This window comes from Biomphalaria glabrata, chromosome 11 (assembly GCF_947242115.1).
Source record: "Biomphalaria glabrata chromosome 11, xgBioGlab47.1, whole genome shotgun sequence".
NCBI lineage: Eukaryota > Metazoa > Mollusca > Gastropoda > Planorbidae > Biomphalaria > Biomphalaria glabrata.
In genome coordinates this window covers 29,604,184-29,623,526 of record NC_074721.1, presented here as the reverse complement: position 1 = coordinate 29,623,526, position 19,343 = coordinate 29,604,184, and the positions used below count along the sequence as shown (strand labels likewise).

Below are 19,343 nucleotides of genomic sequence, written 5' to 3'. Positions count from 1 at the left end.
TTACTGTGAGTTCATTACGAAGTCTGATTATTGAAGCTAATAATGCCATTATGGTAAAGACTTCTAGTCTCTCTGGTGCATCTTTAACGGCCCTCTCGCCAGTTAATGTTCCTCGAGTGAGACGAATTGGACCTAATGTTGTGTCCAAGCCATTACTTTCTCTCTCTATCACACACACACACACACACCTTAACTCAGACAAACACATACACATGCTAATGACCACAGGTGTGTTCCAGACATCTCATCATTCTTATAAGTACTTGTTTCTCTTATTTTTGCCTCCCCTATTTATGCCCATGAACTGTGATGTAATAGCCCTGGGGTGGTTTCCCCTCCTTGAGATAATGACTGCTTAGAGGAGTGCTTTGCAAACTTGAGATAAGCTGATCCGAATTACCACACAGGTGAAACAAGCGCGAGCGAACAGGGCACCGTGGCTCTCTATGTCATTGTCTGTCTGTCTGTCTGTCTGTCTCTCGCACGCTTTCCATTACTTGCCCAAGTCGCTTAAACCAACTCAACTATATTTTGAGCTGTGTTCAAACTCACATCTGTGTATAATAACTTTATTTTATTGTAGATTGCCTCCCTTAAATACAGGACTAGGTGGTCAAATGGGTAATATTTTGATTGCTGGGAAATAAATAAGGGATATAGCTGTAGATTTAATATTTGACATAGCTGAGTATTTGATGTCGCTGGGAAGTAAAAAATAGTTGATATGGCTGTAGATTTAATATTTGATGTAGCTGAAAAATAAAAAAAAAGTTGATTTAGCTGTAGAGTTGAAGTAGCTGGGAAGTAAAAATAGCTGTTATATGTGGAGGCATGACTTGATTATAATATAATTTTAGGTCCTGTGCAGGATATTTTTGTTGGTTCTTTTACCCTCAATCAAAGGAATAATACGAAATTGCTTTGGATTCTGTCCAAAATATATTTAGAGCTTTTAAGAGTGAAGATATGGTGAGCATATTTTAAAAAGTAACATCTATCTACATCTACTGATTTCAAGTCACTTACACACAAAAAAAAGTTTTGATTTATTTCAAATGTGCACGCTAAACTAAACAATGTCAAGGACTCTAAACTAGACAGTGTCAAGGACTCTAAACTGAACAATGTCAAGGACTCTAAACTAGTCTAAACTAAACAATATCAAGGACTCTAACTAAACAATGTCAAGGACTCTAAACTAAAAAATGTCAAGGACTCTAAACTAAACAATGTCAAGGGCTCTAAACTAAACAGTGTCAATGACTCTAAACTAAACACTGTCAAGGACTCTAGACTGGACTCTAAACTGAACAATGTCAAGGACTCTTGTAAGTCCAAGAATGAAAGTTGTAAGTCATAGAGTGAAAGTTGTAAGTCCTAGAGTTAAAGTTGTTAGCCCTAGAATGAAAGTTGTAAGTCCTAGAGTGAAAGTTGTAAGCCCTAGAGTGAAAGTTGTAAGTCCTAGAGTAAAAGTTGTAAGTCCTAGAGAGAAAAGTGTAAGCCCTAGAGTGAAAGTTGTAAGTCCTAGAGTGAAAGTCCTATACTTCCTCCATAGCTGAACTTTTTTTAAATATTCCAAATGTACAAACTTTGTTTCTGCTGACACCAAAAGTTGCACATTATCACAGACCTTTGAAAAAAAAAACACACCTATCTTATTAACATGTCCTTCCTTTTGTACATCGGAGACACCAAATCATTGCTTGATATAACTGGGAAGTGTGCACTGTGCTAGGATAGCTTGTTCTGACCTAGGTCGCCTCCAGCACCATGTAGCCCGGTCAGAGCAAGTCATATGGTCGAGGGCTTTAGATTTGGACTTGCACTGAGACCATTTTCCCATTTGTATCACTTGGATTGTAGCCAGATTCATTTTCTAGTAGACTCTCCAACTGTTCTTGACCATGACATTGGAATCATTAACACTCGTGTTTTAGTTGTATTGTTTCCTCTTGAACTTCACACTCACATGCCTCCCCCTCCCCCCCCTTTTTTTTTCTTCTTCATGAAGCTGAAACAAATTATTTGAATGGATATGGATATCTGTTGTTGTTTGTTTTGTTTCTCAATCTACCATAGAACGTCTTGGATCAGACCTCATTCACCAATCGTAAACGAATACCACTTATGTCGCTCGCTTTTCTATACAACTTACGACCTAATACGAATTAAACAAGGATATCACGTGACCGTATATTCGGTGTTTTATCCATGGATATCACGTGACCGTTCGGCCTTACTTATTACGAGCAAATGAGACTCTTTTGATCCTACACCAACACAGACTAATTCCTTCGACGAAATAGCTAGTTCACTAAGACTAAGATTTTGCATTTGTTAATTAGTATTATTATTTGGAATCTATCAATGCTAAAGGTAATGCTATGGTAAAGCTATCCCCATTTAGATTTTGCTATCCAAAGGTCATCTGTTTCTTTAGCCAATTGATAAATATAACTAGCCCAATAACCAACTGCCTTTACTTTCCCCGGCTAATTTTAGGTATGCATTAGAGTTGGGCTGAGTCAGGAGCGTCCCGAGAATACAAATTTTCAATTCCAAATCTTTACTAGAGATTCGGCCTGAAACCCTTTGATTCGGAGGCCAAGCGCTTTCGCTTTACCGCTTAGCCACCAAGACTCCGTGCCCAGTTTTGTTGTCGCTGAAAACATTGAGTCATGCAACGCTTGTCCAGAACACTGAGTCATGCAAAGCTTGTCCAGAACATTGAGTCATGCAAAGTTTGTCCAGAACATTGAGTCATGCAAAGCTTGTCCAGAACATTGAGTCATGCAACGCTTGTCCAGAACTTTTTTATTATTTGGTTGTATTGTTTGTTGTTTTTGTATGCGGTCATTGTTAACAAATGTATATTTTTTTATATCCAATAATGTTAATATTGTTTTCATGGTTGCTTCCCTTTGTTTTAATCATTTCTGTGTGAAGTGCGGGGAATTACAGGGGAATGGGAGAGGAGTATTATCTTATTGTCTATAGAAGAAACAATCTACAGCCTACATCCCAGTCTGGTTTGTAAAGGATTAAACGGGTGTTAGGTATGGCGACAGACGCGGGATAGAACATGTCACATTGAAGGGCGCCTGGAACGAAGATGGGAGACAGAAGAAATCCTCTGGAGAAAATATAAGGCGAAAATGTGCCCTACCCCAGTTCGCCCCAGTCCTCATCACTGTTGTTTATGTCTGTTGCATATAAAGCCCCAAGGCAGCGGTGCCCTGAGGGAGTCCATCACACCCCTTTCCTCTATGAGACATCATCTATATTATTAAAAGTGCGAATTTCACTTTTAGTTAAGCACCGGATGTGACATTATGGAGCTGCTTTAGATCGAAATTGAAGGAGATGTACTCTAAACCAATTGAAACGAGATGTCAACGAGTTTTACTGAATGCAATTTGCGAATAATTGTTTAATGTTGTATAGGGACATAGAGGCCTACAAAATTATACTATATATATATATATATATATATATATATATATATATATTCGTCTCCTACATCCGATGTCAAAAAAAGCGGAAAGTTTTACACAATTATTTCATTTACATAACAACACTAGAATCAATGCAAAAAAATAAACTAATTAGTTAATTGACTAATGGTAAATGATTATTTTGTTTGGTTTCTCGAACAAGGGAAAGAAATTACACTTGAATGAAGTGGTGGTATAAGCTGAATTAGTCCCTTTTATAGGTCGCCCATTAAAGTAAGTTTGAAACAAACTACAGATAACTATACGATCTTCTGTTTTCATACGCGAATAGCAGAGTGGTTAGCATGTCGGATTGAGGAGGCTTGAGTAATAAGTTTGAATTTTAGTAGATCCCGCTTTTTTTTTAAATAAATGCTTTTAAAAAGCGATTACGGTCAAATTCACCCAGATCTCATTTTCTTTCTATATCCCCCACCCCTTTCCCAACTACTCCAAATAGGTGATAGGATCATGGCGTAGTGAGAAAGATAAACGCTTGAAATAGCGCTAAATAAAAACACAGATTTATTGTTGTTGGTCTAGATCTAGTACAAAGTTAATTACATGACTGGTGTAAACTAATTGATAAAAATACACTTTATATAAGTTTATTTTTTAATAATATTTTTTTAATGTTTTTCTACTTCGTTGTTCGTACAGGATTTGTATAAATGACGTGTCTTCAGTTTATTTCATATCAAGAATACGAAAGAAATGATAAGCATTGTAAAAATATATCACAATTGAGTTTTCACTTTGCAGCACTGCAGAACCAAATGTCTCAACTCTTTTGGTCAACCTTACGTTTATTTTTTAGTTGGCAACAGTGACCTTTTGGTATGGCGTCTTTGACCTTGCTTTCTTACATTTCTTACATTTTAATCTCTCCAGATTTTCTTCTTTTGATTTTCTTTCACTTTTCTTTAGGTTCTCCCTAACCCCCCCCCCCCCTCTCACATCCCCCGTCTGCCCCTAACGCTTTTTTTTCTTTATCTTTCTTCCTGTAATTTATTGCTTAAAGAACGTAAACCGGAACTTCAAATTGAAAATGTAAACAAAGAGAGAATAACTCTGATGAATTAATGTCTGAAATCATCTCTGTTTGTTCTATCCTGTAAAACGTAGGTATCTAGATATATTTAGACTAATTAGCCTCACTATGTTTAGGGCAGTGACTTAATCAAAGTATGACATGTACATTAATTAGAAAAATTAAAAGCGATCTATAGTTATATTTTTAACGCCATCCCAACTGAAAAAAAGCAACATTTCCTATCGTACCAGTAAGTAGGTGCGAATTGGATTTTTAAAAACACTATCGAATGAAGAAGTCGCTCACTACATATTTATTTATTAGAGGAACACTGAGACGCAATCACTTTTGTTCTAATAACCGGCTAGTCCGATGAAATGAGCACTTTCTTTCAAAACAATTTCGTACTTAAGGATTTGATCTGAATAAGTGATGTTTTAAATGAATGTATTTGATTTGATGTATAGAACATAAAACTATTTGTGTTTTTAGCGGCCCGCGAAAGGGGAAAAGACGCTATTAGTTTTGTGTGGCCTGTCTGTCCGTCCGTATATATATATATATAATTGCTATGTCTTCAATTCCGAAGATTAACTCTTTCTCTACTGATTGACTACATCGTTGGTTTGACCCCATTAAATTAACTTAATTTTTTGAGTTTGTAAACTTTAATTTTTGTTAATTTTTTTTATAAAAAGGGCATACATTTTCTAGACCAATTATATCATTTGCTGATTAAAAGAAAACCATTACTGAAGTTTAACCCTAACAGGCTAGTGAAATACAAAATGGGAAAAATGAATAATTCCTTCTGAACATCTAAAATAATTCCGGAGAGATAGAGTTAAGGGGAGGTATCCCTGAAAATCTTATTTTTCTTATTTCTGAAGCTAGGCCTTTGAAATTTGTTATGGTAACATATAATGATATTCTAAAATAAATAATGCTAAAAAAAAAGTTGTTTGAATGATGGTTGCCATGGTAACGGCGGCCATATTGTTTATTGTATACAAATTAAAACTCTGAATTTTGTAAAAACTATTGATCAAAATTACATGAAATTGAATTTAAAGATAAGAGAAAAGGATCCTCTAAATTGGTACAACGTCAGAATTAAAGATGTAAGTATGTTTTTTTTTTTACAAATTTTTGAATTTTTAGTTATATTTTAGGCATAAAAAACAGGATAAATATTAATTAAAATTACTTTAAAAAAAAAAGTAAATAAAAGTTTGAAAAAAACTCATTGTACGAGTAAAGTAAATGATGTCCTTAAGAAGTGTTTCAAATTTCATTGAAATCTATCAAGTAGTTTAGGAGAAATTCCTAGTAAGGCATAATGATATGTGCAAAAAGTAACATTTTGAGAAAAATGAGTTTAAAGTATAGATTTGAAAACTTAGAAAAAAGTATTAAAAAGTTTCACAAAAATTCATTATACAAGTAAGGTATATCATGTCTAGAACAAGTGTTTCAAATTTCATTAAAATCAAACAATTAGTTTAGGAGAAATCATGTGTACAGCTAAATGACCTACGTGAAATTTATATTTGTTGATTTCTGAAAAAAGAAGAAAAAGCAGAAAAAAAAACAGCTAAAACTGTCCTGCTTCATAAGTAGGTCCCTCTGCATCTCTTAACTCAAGTTCCCTTCGAGCTTTTGCATCTTTCCTCATCTGGAGTCGTCTCATGACCACTTTACTTTTTTTATACGCCGACCCACTTAATCGTTGATTCTGTCGACTCAAACCAAGACGATGGGCATGAAACGTGTTTTTGCAGAACAGAATATTTTTCATTATTTTTGAAGCAGCAAATCCAAAGTTAAAGTCATAAATAGAGGATATCACTGAAAATGTTACCTTGTTCCAAGAAGAAAATTTCTTTTTATCACAAGTACTCCAAATCTTGGAATGCAAAGACTCGTTGGCGTTTTGGGTAGCACCTAGCAAACAACGTTGTAAGAGGGCTGGCTCGGAGAGGCGTTTATATATTGGTTTTAAGTGGTCAGCTAGTAGCTTATAATTTAGAGGAGTGCAGAGAAGCTTGCTATGTGGACCAGGAGTCTCATTTTTAGCAACAGCAGCATTGTAGAAGCACCACGAGCCAGATCCAGTTGGACACAATTGATGTTTCGGTGATTTGTCAGTTGACAAGCAATGATAAAGAGATGCCATTATAGCTTTCTGCATATCAGAAACATTTTTATGCTTTCTAATGGCTCTAGAGTAATAAAGTGTTAACTTTTTTATAGTGTTTTGAGTTAGTTTACCATGCCCTTTGCCTCCAAGAGAAGTACCTTTTTTGCTACAATCAGCAACTAAATTTCGAAGTGCAGATCCCATCCTTTTACCAACATGGTTGACACATTCTTCTTTTACTATGGGAATGTCACCATAAGGTTTAAGTTCAGTTACTCTTTTGAAAGATTTAGCATCTCCATCAGATAACATTGATGTGTAGCGAAGCTTAAATTTTGTAACTGACCTCAGCCATAATACCTCTGCGGCATGTGTTTCCATCATAGCTGATGAACCTGTAAATATAAAGAAAATCAAACAGTTTAGAAACTTGTTAATATTATTTAGTGAATCTACAAAAAAAGCAAAGCTAATAAAAATTTAGCGAAGAGAATTTAAAAACTATACACAAAGACTTGATAGAAGTGTAAATTATATTTAATAGACCCTCACCTGTGTAGTTGATTTCACAAAAAGGCTTGTGTGTTTCAAACCATTCTGAATACTGTGATGGGGATTTTTCTTTAATCTTTCTGCCAGTGGTTTGACAGACCAAACAAAATGTTGAAACTATGTGGAAATCCAAAACATATCCTGTTAACACATCAACAACACATCCAATTCCAATATGTGAAGTGTGTCCTGTGGTTAGCCACGAGCCATCATATGAGACATCAATATCAATGATATCTTCTTCGTTTATAGAAACTCCACTTTCCTCCGCATGCTTTCGACGAATAAGGTCAACAGTTTTAAGTTCTAGGGCCTGTCGGATATCATCACCTTTATTGTAAATTAGTTTAGTAATATTTAGAAAGTTTTTTTTACACATTCCAGGTATGTCTAAATGTTCACACAGTTTGTTAAATGTGTAGGAACCTAATCCACATAAGATTGATGATAGAACTGCAGAATTGTTAACAGAATATCTTTTATTTTCTTTAGAATAACCTGATGTATGGTTGCTACTTACAACTGTCCTGCATGTTTCACAGTTAATGCTAAGTTTAACAGACAGGCCTTTGCGACATTTTTCATCAGAATTTAATTTTAATGAAGACTTATTGCAGCCAGGACAAAGTAAAGGCTGTATAAGGGCCTGAAGTTGGTCAAATTCAACTATTGTTCTGTTAGTGTGTGGAGTGGTGGATATTAAATTATCAACATCTAATTTGGGAATGTCAATAATTTTACTTTTACTCCTGGTATTGAGATCTAAATGAAGTTTACTAGACTTAGATCTAGATGCCAATGCCTCACTTTTATTGGCTTCGGTAGACACATTCTCAATTTCAACTGCTGCCGTAATATTATGTCCAGAAGATGAATCAGATCTAGATCTAGTAGGGCTAGGTGTTGATGAAGATATAGATCTAGAACTTGTTGTGGAAGTACTAGATTTATCTAGATCGACTAGAGTCTTAGATTTACCAGTAACTCTTTCTAGATCTAATTTGCGACTCATTCGAGCTTGCTTCAATTGAGCTAGCCTTTTGTTGAGTCTAGCCATTTATAAAAAACAAGGTGAAGCAGATCTAGAATATTTGATGAATAAAAAAAGAAATATATATACTGTAACTGTTGAATAAATAAGAAAATGCACACATGAACAGAAAAGAAAGTCAACGTGTAGACTTCGCCATTGAAATAAAGTCTATTATCGATAGTCGGAAATAACAAAAGTAGTTACGGGGATTCCGACCACGGGGGCAAAATCAACCAATGGCGTTTCTTTATTTATTAGCAAGGCTAAAAATAATCTAATTTGCTTCAAAAGTTGACCGAAGATTTCCGATCATTACCGAAATTGAATGAAACATAGAGCGAAAACGAGGCGTCTTTATAAAACTAGAGATCGTGAGGAAAAAAACCATACCAAACATCGATAGTCAAACAATGATTTGCTTATAATAGAGATGGCGTAACCAAGGGCCATTTTTGTACTTTTCAAGAAATTTTATAAAAATTTTGTCTCATAGGCCTTACAAAAACAACATAAAACATGTTTTAGACACAGATTTAAGCAATAAAAATGATTGTAATGTAATGAAAAATGGTTGATCTACTTAATTATGTTATTAGTTAAAAATCGATATCCTAGACCTAAAACTCGATTTTCTCTAGGGATACCTCCCCTTAAGGATGAGTGCAGTGTTTTACATGACTACGCAAACCCAGTTGCAACCTACATATTTTTTCGTACCTCCATAGACAAAGCTGTTGTCCACTTGCGGTCTGTTTAAGTTTTCTTTTCGTGCTCTACGTCTATTGTATAAAAATATCTATGGTCTCCTTCAGTCGCGACTATGGATCATCTCATGGAAATGAAATGAATGCCTGGCCATTAGCTGTAGTCGGAACGATGTCGCCCACAAATCAATTCCACCCTCTCCACGCAGCTGATGTATCCAGAGGAACGCACTGCCGATACAGTTTAATGTCAGCGACGTCGCAGGTTCTGCACGGGTGTAGCACTGGGTGCTGCAAACTGTCTTAGGGTCGCCAGCTCCTGATTTTTCCTCAAGGTTGACTCCCGAAGCCTTTCCCATGATTGGGTATAGCTGCATTGCAACAGAGGTTTGAATTCAGAGTTTTCCTTCTCCTGGGTGGGTAGCCAGTCATGGCTAACGCGCGCCTCCTTCCCGAAGCTTACTGGTAATTAAGATAGATAGATAGATAGATAGATAGATAGATAGATAGATAGATAGATAGATAGATAGATAGATAGATAGATAGATAGATAGATAGATAGATAGATAGATGACTTGACTTTTAACACTGACACAAAATGAACTATAAAAAGGTTGATACTGCTATCTCGCTTCAGTTCAGAGGCACCTGCCGTTGTACATCCACCTTGGTTGACAAATATCCTCTCGACTATCTCATTACGTCGACTATTTATCCCTGGATATTATTTTCTCAGGTGAAATCATTTAACAAAAAACTTGTTACGTTTGTAGCGGTCAATGGCTCGGATTCACATTTCAAAAAAAAAAATAAATCCAAATTTAATTGGATCATACTAATGTGTTGACGTCACTGTAGGGGTCAAAGATCAATTTATTTTCGTTTCAGCTAAGCTTGAAATAAAGAAGATCTAGCTTTGTGGGAGAAACACGGGAAAGCTGGACAAATAATTTGCAAAAAAAAAATGTATGAGGTTTAAGGTTTTGGTTGACTTTTATTTTTTTTTTGTTTTATTGTTCATTTTATATAAAATATTATTTTGATGCTTAACGTAAATGTCTACTGATGACGTAGTCAGTCACGTGAGAAGTTCAGCCGAGGCAGAGGGTTGCCCAATTATTATGAACTGTGTGGGTGTTTCTTATTGATATAAATAGGAGCAAAGGTTGGCGAATGGTTTAGTTGCGTAGGCGGAATAATAATAATAATACTAATAATAAAGCTTGTCTTCGAGTCCGAAGATTAGTGATGAGTGCAGTACTTCCCGTGGCTGCTCAGCTCCAGCTATGACCTACATATTTTGCCACATCCTGTGCAAGCATAATAGGCTGAATAAACTCTGACGAAATCACGAGGTGGTCAGTCATAGCTCAAGAGGATAAATAGGGGTGTGAGTGTTGATCTGAGACCAATCGTCTTAGTAGGCCTTAAAACCGACTTGTGACGTGGCAACCTAAGGTCAGTGGAGACCAATAGCTCATTGCCTCGTCACATGACAGTATTTATGCCTTTTATAACGACTGGTCTCGGTTCAGGCCCTCTGTAGCTATTGGTCTCGCTTAGTGAGTTAGATCTTGTTTAAAGTTTAGTGTTCTACATTTATCTTGTTTAAAGTTTAGTGTTCTACATTTATCTTGTTTAAAATTTAGTGTTCTACATTTATCTTGTTTAAAGTTTGGTGTTCTACATTTATCTTGTTTGAAGTTCAAAGCTGTTTTTAGTTGCAAATTAAAGTTATATTTTTAAAAGAACTTTGCAGTTTTAAATTTAAAATATAGTACATCTACATGTAGAAAGTGGTACTAGCTGTTTGAAGCTATAACCCAACGACTGAGTATCAACAGCATTTTGGCATGGAGACCATCGAACTGACCAACAAGCGCGTCATGGGCCACTCCGCCGTGAAAATCTTCGTCATTGTCTTTGGGCATAAATTTCGAGCGGGCATATAGGACTGCTTCAAGGGCTAGTTTTGACGTAGTTTGTGCATCGCTGGTGTACAAGCTTAAGTTTCCTGGACTTCTAATGATCAACTTTACAAAGGAGAACGTTTTGGTTTATATATAAATCCGTGGTTCGATAATGACCACTTTTGTCATCAAGGAGGCTGCCTCCTCATTAGGTCCGGAATGTTCGGCTGCACCAAGCATGCTATTCCAGCTGGAGGTAGTGTTATTGGCCTGGCACTTTTTTCTGCCATTGTTGTTTTCTTGTCCCCTGAAATATGTGCGCCAGTTTTCTCAGCGCGACGCCATGTTGCTCTACCATGTGTCTCCGATGTGGCTGGGTCAACGCTGAAGGCTTTCAGAGAAGTTTTGAGGATGTACCTGAAGCATTTTCTTGTCTATCTTGTGAGCTCTTCCCTAACCCAAACAACATTTAGCCACATGGTGCTCTATCTCTTCTATATAACGTACGATCTCATGTTTAATTCATGATGGCTGTCAAGTGACAGTTTTTTTCGTTGTTTTATCAATATAATCCCGTGACTAAATGTTGTTTGTTTACGATTGATAAATGAGGTCCATTGGTCATACAGGAGATGTTTAGGTTTGTGTGTGTGTGTGGGGGGGGGTGTCTTCCATTTTGCAGATGTAGCCTGCTCACCGAGACTGTATGGATGCTTCGAAGGCACGATCTTCGAAGGACTTCAGTATCTGGTATTTTTTCACGCCATTTGACATTCTGTATTTTTCTTAGACAGGTTATGATGAAGTGGCTCGGTTTTGTTTTGTCTGTTTTCAATATACTGTCGACGTTTCTGAGGCATAGAGAGGAGGATGTAGGGAGGATGACAGCTAGTCAGCTAGCTAGATAGTTTTGTGTTTGTGGTGATACCGCGTCTTCAGTTTGAAACAAAATAAACTTGGCCTGATAAATTTCATAAATAATGTAAGTTATTAATATCAATGTGCCTCTGTGTAGAAACCCAAGCAAAATAACAAAATGCTAAACGATTGAATACAAAAGACTTAAACTCGCTTTAAAACTATTGCGTCCTCCATACACGTGATCCTATCTCACGTCTGCATATCTTCTCATCTGCATCAACTCTACTCAAACGTTACATCAGAATTCATCAGCAAAACACACAATACCCCCCCCCCCCCCCTTTTCCGGAGTTATTTCCACTTCGTCACCAGAAAAACTAATCGACTAAAATTTATTTAGATCATTTTATTACACGTTGATATAAATTATGATAAAATGGGCTAATAACACTGCGTTAATCAATGTCCTCTTTCAAGCTCTTCCCCCGTCCCCTTTATATTCTTTAGTAATGACTTTCAATGGGATGTCACTGAAGAAACAGAAATATAAACATGTTCTTCATTTAATTTCTTTTTTTTTTCCTAATTAAGATAAAATATTTTAATCTTTTTTTTAGTTATAGCCCTTAAGTAATAGTATGAGAACCACTTTGACCAACTGGAAATAAAAGATTTGAAAAGGAAAGAAAAAATGATGCGCGTAAAGAAGGGTCGGATGGTAGACAACTCTTGATGCTGATTGGTGGAAATTCTTCTCGTCTGCTACACATTGCACACGTACTGCTTGAATTCTGTAGTGAGCGTGGCGGGACCGCCAAAGAAACGGAGAGATTAAAGGTTTAAAATATTCACGCAACTTTTCAAACCTCAACAAAACTGCTCACGCTGTGCAGGTAACAATCTCGCGCTGAAAGGAGTTTGGTGTTTCACGCGAACTGAATACCCCAGTGCCATGGCTGTGTGACGCCAAGCTCATTCGACAATCAGACGTGTGTTAAAATGCAGCGTTGTGGTTATGCCGCTTGGCAGTGGTTCTCAAAACTATTTACATTCTGATGTCTCCAAAAAAAGTTTGGGTTCTATACGGCGCCTTTCGTAACAAACAAAACAACAACAACATGCCTTGGTGTGTTAGCAGTTGAGTCGCCAAATTTGTTCTTAAGTGTAATAATAATTACATTACTTTTGAGAACACTATCGAATGGCGGAAGGGCCCAACGCTGTCTGTATTAAGAAGCTCAACACCTTTTCTGCCCTTTGGCTGTTTTTTGGTTGTATTTGCGCATTGAGCTGTCCTCTCGATGTTTCCGAATTCAAGTCCTGCCCTACGCCATCCCCTGCTGTCCTACGCCATCCCCTGCTGTCCTACGTCATCCCCTGCTGTCCTACGCCATCCCCTGCTGTCCTACGCCATCCCCTGCTGTCCTACGCGATCCCTTTGCTATCCTACGTCATCCCCTGCTGTCTTACGTCATCCCCTGCTGTCCTACGTCATCCCCTGCTATCCTACGTCATCCCCTGCTGTCCTACGTCATTCCCTGCTGTCCTACGTCAACCCTGCTGTCCTACGCCATCCCCTGCTGTCCTACGTCATCCCCTGCTGTCCTACGTTATCCCCTGCTGTCCTACGCCATCCCCTGCTGTCCTACGTCATCCCCTGCTGTCCTACGCCATCCCCTGCTGTTCTACGCCATCCCCTGCTGTTCTACGCCATCCCCTGCTGTCCTACGCCATCCCCTTCTGTCTTACATCATCCCCTGCTGTCCTACGTCATCCCCTGCTGTCCTATGTCATCCCCTGCTGCCCTACGCCAACCTCTTATGCCCTACGTCATCCTCTGATGTCCTACGTCATCCCCTGATGTCCTACGTCATCCCCTACTGTCCTACGTCATCACCTGCTGTCTACGTCATCACCTGCTGTCCTACGTCATCCCCTGCTGTCCTACGTCATCCCCTGCTGTCCTACGTCATCCCCTGTTGTCCTACGTCATCCCCTGCTGTCCTACGTCATCCCCTGCTGTCCTACGCCATCCTCTGCTGTCCTACGTCATCCCCTGCTGTCCTACGTCATCCCCTGCTGTCCTACGTCATCCCCTGCTGTCCTACGCCATCCCCTGCTGTCCTACGTCATCCCCTGCTGTCCCCTGCTGTCCTACGTCATCCCCTGCTGTCCTATAAGAAGTTTGGGTTACTAGAACGTAGTATATGGTAGCCAACATTAACTTTTATTTAAAAACAATGTCTTACTCTTATCTCTGCCTTCAAACCTTGATATTGGACGTCCTACAGGAGTTTTTGGCTAGTAGGGAGTTGTATATGGGAGTCCTTTTTATTTTATAGCGATGTCTACACTTTTCTCACGTCCACTGTAAAACCTAGATCCTTGTTTAATTTAAATTTAATTTAAAAATATAAACCTCTAGGTCACCTCTTCCAGTAAACAAGGTCTTGTCTCGAAAAAAGTAAAACAAAGTACCACTAGATCTAAGGGCAGAGACGTCACCAAGCAACAACAAGATTAAAGCTCTTTTTAACTCCCCTTTAAACGCATCCCACGTGAACACTTCCACGGTGAGCTCAACTGTCATGTAGAAGAACATCCAGTGGAAGCCAGAATTTGGTCTTTTGATGTTGTAGAAGTGACAGAAACTTGGAACAAAGGCCTGGCAGGATTTCATGGACGATATGAAACCATTGTCTCTGGAAAGAAAAAGAAAGACATCAAACTTCATCTCCTGCTGTTCTGTGCTGGAAATGATTTTTTCATCCGAGATCTAAGTGTCTATAAACCTTCGTTCATCTTTGCTTCTGTTTTCAGAAGCTAAGGTCATTATTAAAGAAACATTAAATTGGCGTTTTTCCTACCGCCTAGCTGGTAACGCTAGATAAATAAGCCTTGCCCCCACCCCACCCCCTAAAAAAGTAATAAAGGTATAAATAGTAAATTGATTTTATTTTTGGATAACTGGAAAAAAGAAATGCACAAGTGGACGCCCAAATAATCAAAATAAATATTTAAACCTAAACTTTCAATAAAGACTTGATCGAAGACTACCTACTCAGATCAAAGCTCACGCCACACTAAAATAAAAACTCAAACTTTACAGTAAGTTCAAACCAAGAACAAAGAAGGTTTAGTCTGTTCGATAGATCAATGAGTTGTGTAAAAAGAAAGCAAGAAAAATATAAAACAAAATAATAATTTAAAAAACAAAAAAGCTTATCTAAGGGGAAGAATCGCAAAAAGCTGCTCATTGTTGTATGTTTAGCGCTATTTCATGGATTTAACTTTCTCAATGCGCTATGATCCTCTATCACTTTCTCAATGCGCTATGATCCTCTATCACTTTCTCAATGCGCTATGATCCTATCACTTTCTCAATGCGCTATGATCCTCTATCACTTTCTCAATGCGCTATGATCCTCTATCACTTTCTCAATGCTCTATGATCCTATCACTTTCTCAATGCTCTATGATCCTCTATCACTTTCTCAATGCGCTATGATCCTCTATCACTTTCTCAATGCGCTATGATCCTCTATCACTTTCTCAATGCGCTATGATCCTCTATCACTTTCTCAATGCTCTATGATCCTATCACTTTCTCAATGCTCTATGATCCTATCACTTTCTCAATGCTCTATGATCCTATCACTTTCTCAATGCTCTATGATCCTATCACTTTCTCAATGCTCTATGATCCTATCACTTTCTCAATGCGCTATGATCCTATCACTTTCTCAATGCTCTATGATCCTATCACTTTCTCAATGCTCTATGATCCTATCACTTTCTCAATGCGCTATGATCCTATCACTTTCTCAATGCGCTATGATCCTATCACTTTCTCAATGCGCTATGATCCTATCACTTGTCTGGACCAGTTGAGAAAATGTAATTGGGGGGGGGGGGGGAGAGAGAAAGAAAGATATCTGGGTAGATTTACGTAACTGGTTTTTAAAAGCATTTGCGAACCCACCTAAATACTAAATCGTGGCTCACGCCTACTTGAGCCGACGTGCTAACCACGCTGCTAGTGAGGTACTTATAATTATAGAAGATTGTATAGTTATATTTTGTTTACTGCAATTTAGAGCTGCAACCTACAAAGGGGATTAATTCAGCTTACACCACCACTTCAGTCAAGTACCATTTCTTTCATTGTTTGCCATACCAAACAAAATAATTCATTTCTAAAAGTAAATTAACTGATTTTTTAAATAAATATATTGATTCTTGTCTTGTCAAGTAAAAGAAATAATTGTGCAAACTTTCAGCTTGATCCGAGATTAGGTGTCGAAGAAATAACGTGAACACATTTTGACCAGACAGAAAGAATAAGCTTTGTTAAATTATACATTAGCCGTAAAATTTCTAGGAAAATTGTTAGAGCCATTTTCGAGATCCGTGTACATGTTTTTGTCTTAGGCATCACGAAGAGTTTTCAAGCAAATAACACCCCCCCCTTTTCCAAAAGATCTAAAGAATTTATCCTCCCGCCAACCGGCCTCCCACACACGCTATTTCTTGTTGACATGTACACGAACAGACAATTTTTTAAAAGTCTCTGATAAAAAATTAAAACTTTAGTTTTTTTAATTGAAATGTCTGTTTATTAAAATTTTATGTCAGATTTCATATTTGTTCCTTTGGAAGCTATCTGGGCGAGTTAAAGCTTAGAATAGAAGAAAGGGGAGAAGAGAATGTGCAAGTATGTTCCAGTTCTACGGAGATGTGTTTCATTCTCTTTAAAAAAAAACCATCTCTATCAAACAGATTATTTAATGCAAGATCTGTACGAAACAGATCATCTAGTGCAAGATCTGTGTCAAACATATCATCTAGCGCAAGATCTGTCCAAACAGGTCATCTAGTGCAAGAGCTGTGTCAAACAGGTCATCTAGTGCAAGATCTGTACGAAACAGATCATCTAGCGCAAGACACATACCAAACATATCATCTAGCGCAAGATCTGTCCAAACAGGTCATCTAGTGCAAGAGCTGTGTCAAACAGGTCATCTAGTGCAAGATCTGTACGAAACAGATCATCTAGCGCAAAACATATACCAAACATATCATCTAGCGCAAGATCTGTCCAAACAGGTCATCTAGTGCAAGATCTGTACCTTACAGTTCATCAAGAGAAAGATCTGAACCAAACTGGTCATCTAGTGCAAGATCTGTATCAAACAGGTCAGATAGTGCAAGATCTGTACCAGCTAGATTAGGTCTGAATTGTCTGTACCAAACAGGTCAGATAGTGCAAGATCTGTACCAGCTAGGTTAGGTATGAATTGTCTGTACCAAACAGGTCAGATGGTGCAAGATCTGTACCAGCTAGGTTAGGTCTGAATTGTCTGTACCAAACAGGTCAGATAGTGCAAGATCTGTACCAGCTAGGTTAGGTCTGAATTGTCTGTACCAAACAGGTCAGATAGTGCAATATCCGTACTAGTTAGGTTAGGTATGAATTGTCTGTACCCAGCAGATCAGATGGTGTGAAATCATCATAAAGCAAGTCTAGTAAAAAATCTCCAGCTAGCAGGTCAAATAGTGTGATAATCTTCACAAAAACTGGCCAGTTACAGAAAAATCGGTTCCTACTCGGTTAGACATGGACTATGTGTACTAAAAAGTTCAGTTAGTATGTGGTTATATTTCAAAAATATCAGTTAATGCATGGCCTGTATTTACCAGACAGACAGATAAACAGACATCGCACTAATATTTCTCACAAGCCCATAGAAACGTGAGGTCGTAATATATTATTGTCAAGATTCAGGTATATTTTTAGAGCAATTTACAAGCTACTGCATAATAAATAATTTGAATTGATTGATTCTATATACCTAAGTTTAAGTAATTTATTCTAGGTAATTAATTCTCAGCATATTTTATAATAAGAATAATTAAAGCGAATTAAATCATGCTTTATGGAACAATTTCATGTATGAAAATAAATACAAAACATTAAAAAGTCAAAGTTTTGCATATAATAAATCACACCTGTGTACATTACTCCATATTTTTTTGCATGCGCTTTGATTGAGTCTCTAATGTAAGTGTGTGTTTATGATGTAACCATTAGAACATTGTTTAGGTTGTGTAAACCTATGAAACCACGGAGTGGTCTGTCGCATTTCAGGTTAATAAATATACTAGTTTTGAAAGTTCTTTAATCTTCTGAATCAAATGCATTGTTATTATTATAATTATATGAAGGACTCCTCGATATATAAAAAAATGTTTAAGTTACCACTCAGAAAATAGGATGGGTAGAGATGTAGCTTGGTATTATTATTATTATGTTAAAAACGAACTAATAATCATTCTCTGTCACTGCCGTGGTCGAGCTTCGTTATAGAGAAACAAAATTCATTGTAGTCCTTTGAGAAATGTTCTTAGCAGAACCACCCTCTGACAGGCTACGAGAATCTTCTTAGGGCATTGAAGGTATCTGTGAGGTCCCCTCAGTTGATATAACGACAGGGTATTGAAGGTATCTGTGAGGTCCCCTCAGTTGATATAACGACAGGGTATTGAAGGTATCTGTGAGGTCCCCTCAGTTGATATAACGACAGGGTATTGAAGGTATCTGTGAGGTCCCCTCAGTTGATATAACGACAGTGTATTGAAGGTATCTGTGAGGTCCCCTCGATTGATATAACGACAGGGTATTGAAGGTATCTGTGAGGTCCCCTCAGTTGATATAACGACAGGGTATTGAAGGTATCTGTGAGGTCCCCTCAGTTGATAAAACGACAGGGTATTGAAGGTATCTGTGAAGTCCCCTCAGTTGATATAACGACAGGGTATTGAAGGTATCTGTGAGGTCCCCTCAGTTGATATAACGACAGGGTATTGAAGGTATCTGTGAGGTCCCCTCGGTTGATATAACGACAGGGTATTGAAGGTATCTGTGAGGTCCCCTCAGTTGATAAAACGACAGGGTATTGAAGGTATCTGTGAAGTCCCCTCAGTTGATATAACGACAGGGTATTGAAGGTATCTGTGAGGTCCCCTCAGTTGATATAACGACAGGGTATTGAAGGTATCTGTGAGGTCCCCTCAGTTGATATAACGACAGGGTATTGAAGGTATCTGTGAGGTCCCCTCAGTTGATAAAACGACAGGGTATTGAAGGTATCTGTGAAGTCCCCTCAGTTGATATAACGACAGGGTATTGAAGGTATCTGTGAGGTCCCCTCAGTTGATATAACGACAGGGTATTGAAGGTATCTGTGAGGTCCCCTCAGTTGATATAACGACAGGGTATTGAAGGTATCTGTGAGGTCCCCTCAGTTGATATAACGACAGGGTATTGAAGGTTACTGTGAGGTCCCCTCAGTTGATATAACGACAGGGTATATTGTTTATTTTAGACCATTCCCATGAACGTTTAATCTCCAATCTTAGTGTCACATACACAGTATATATATTTAGCCCGTCAGCGACATCGGGTAATTCCGCCACGAGGAGAGCTATGTGTCAGAATAAAAGTGATTGGTTTGAGGTGTTGATTGTTGCTGCATTTATTGGTCAGATTTCAACCAAGCGGCAATAAGATACGAGTCACATGGCAAAACGCCCAAAGCTCTGTAAATTTCTATATT

At 37.8% G+C, this 19,343-nt stretch overlaps 1 protein-coding gene across 1 annotated transcript; it reads right to left on the bottom strand.

The window, feature by feature from the left end:
- Window positions 1-5,675: 5,675 nt before the first annotated feature.
- On the bottom strand, window positions 5,676-8,901 carry LOC129921818 (uncharacterized). The gene is made up of 2 exons (XM_056004869.1): window positions 7,220-8,901; window positions 5,676-7,062 (listed from the first exon to the last, which is right to left on the bottom strand). The coding sequence occupies exons 1-2, from the start codon at window positions 8,274-8,276 to the stop codon at window positions 6,122-6,124; spliced, it is 1,998 nt and encodes a 665-aa protein (XP_055860844.1). The 5' UTR covers window positions 8,277-8,901; the 3' UTR covers window positions 5,676-6,121.
- Between the last annotated feature and the right edge of the window lie 10,442 nt (window positions 8,902-19,343).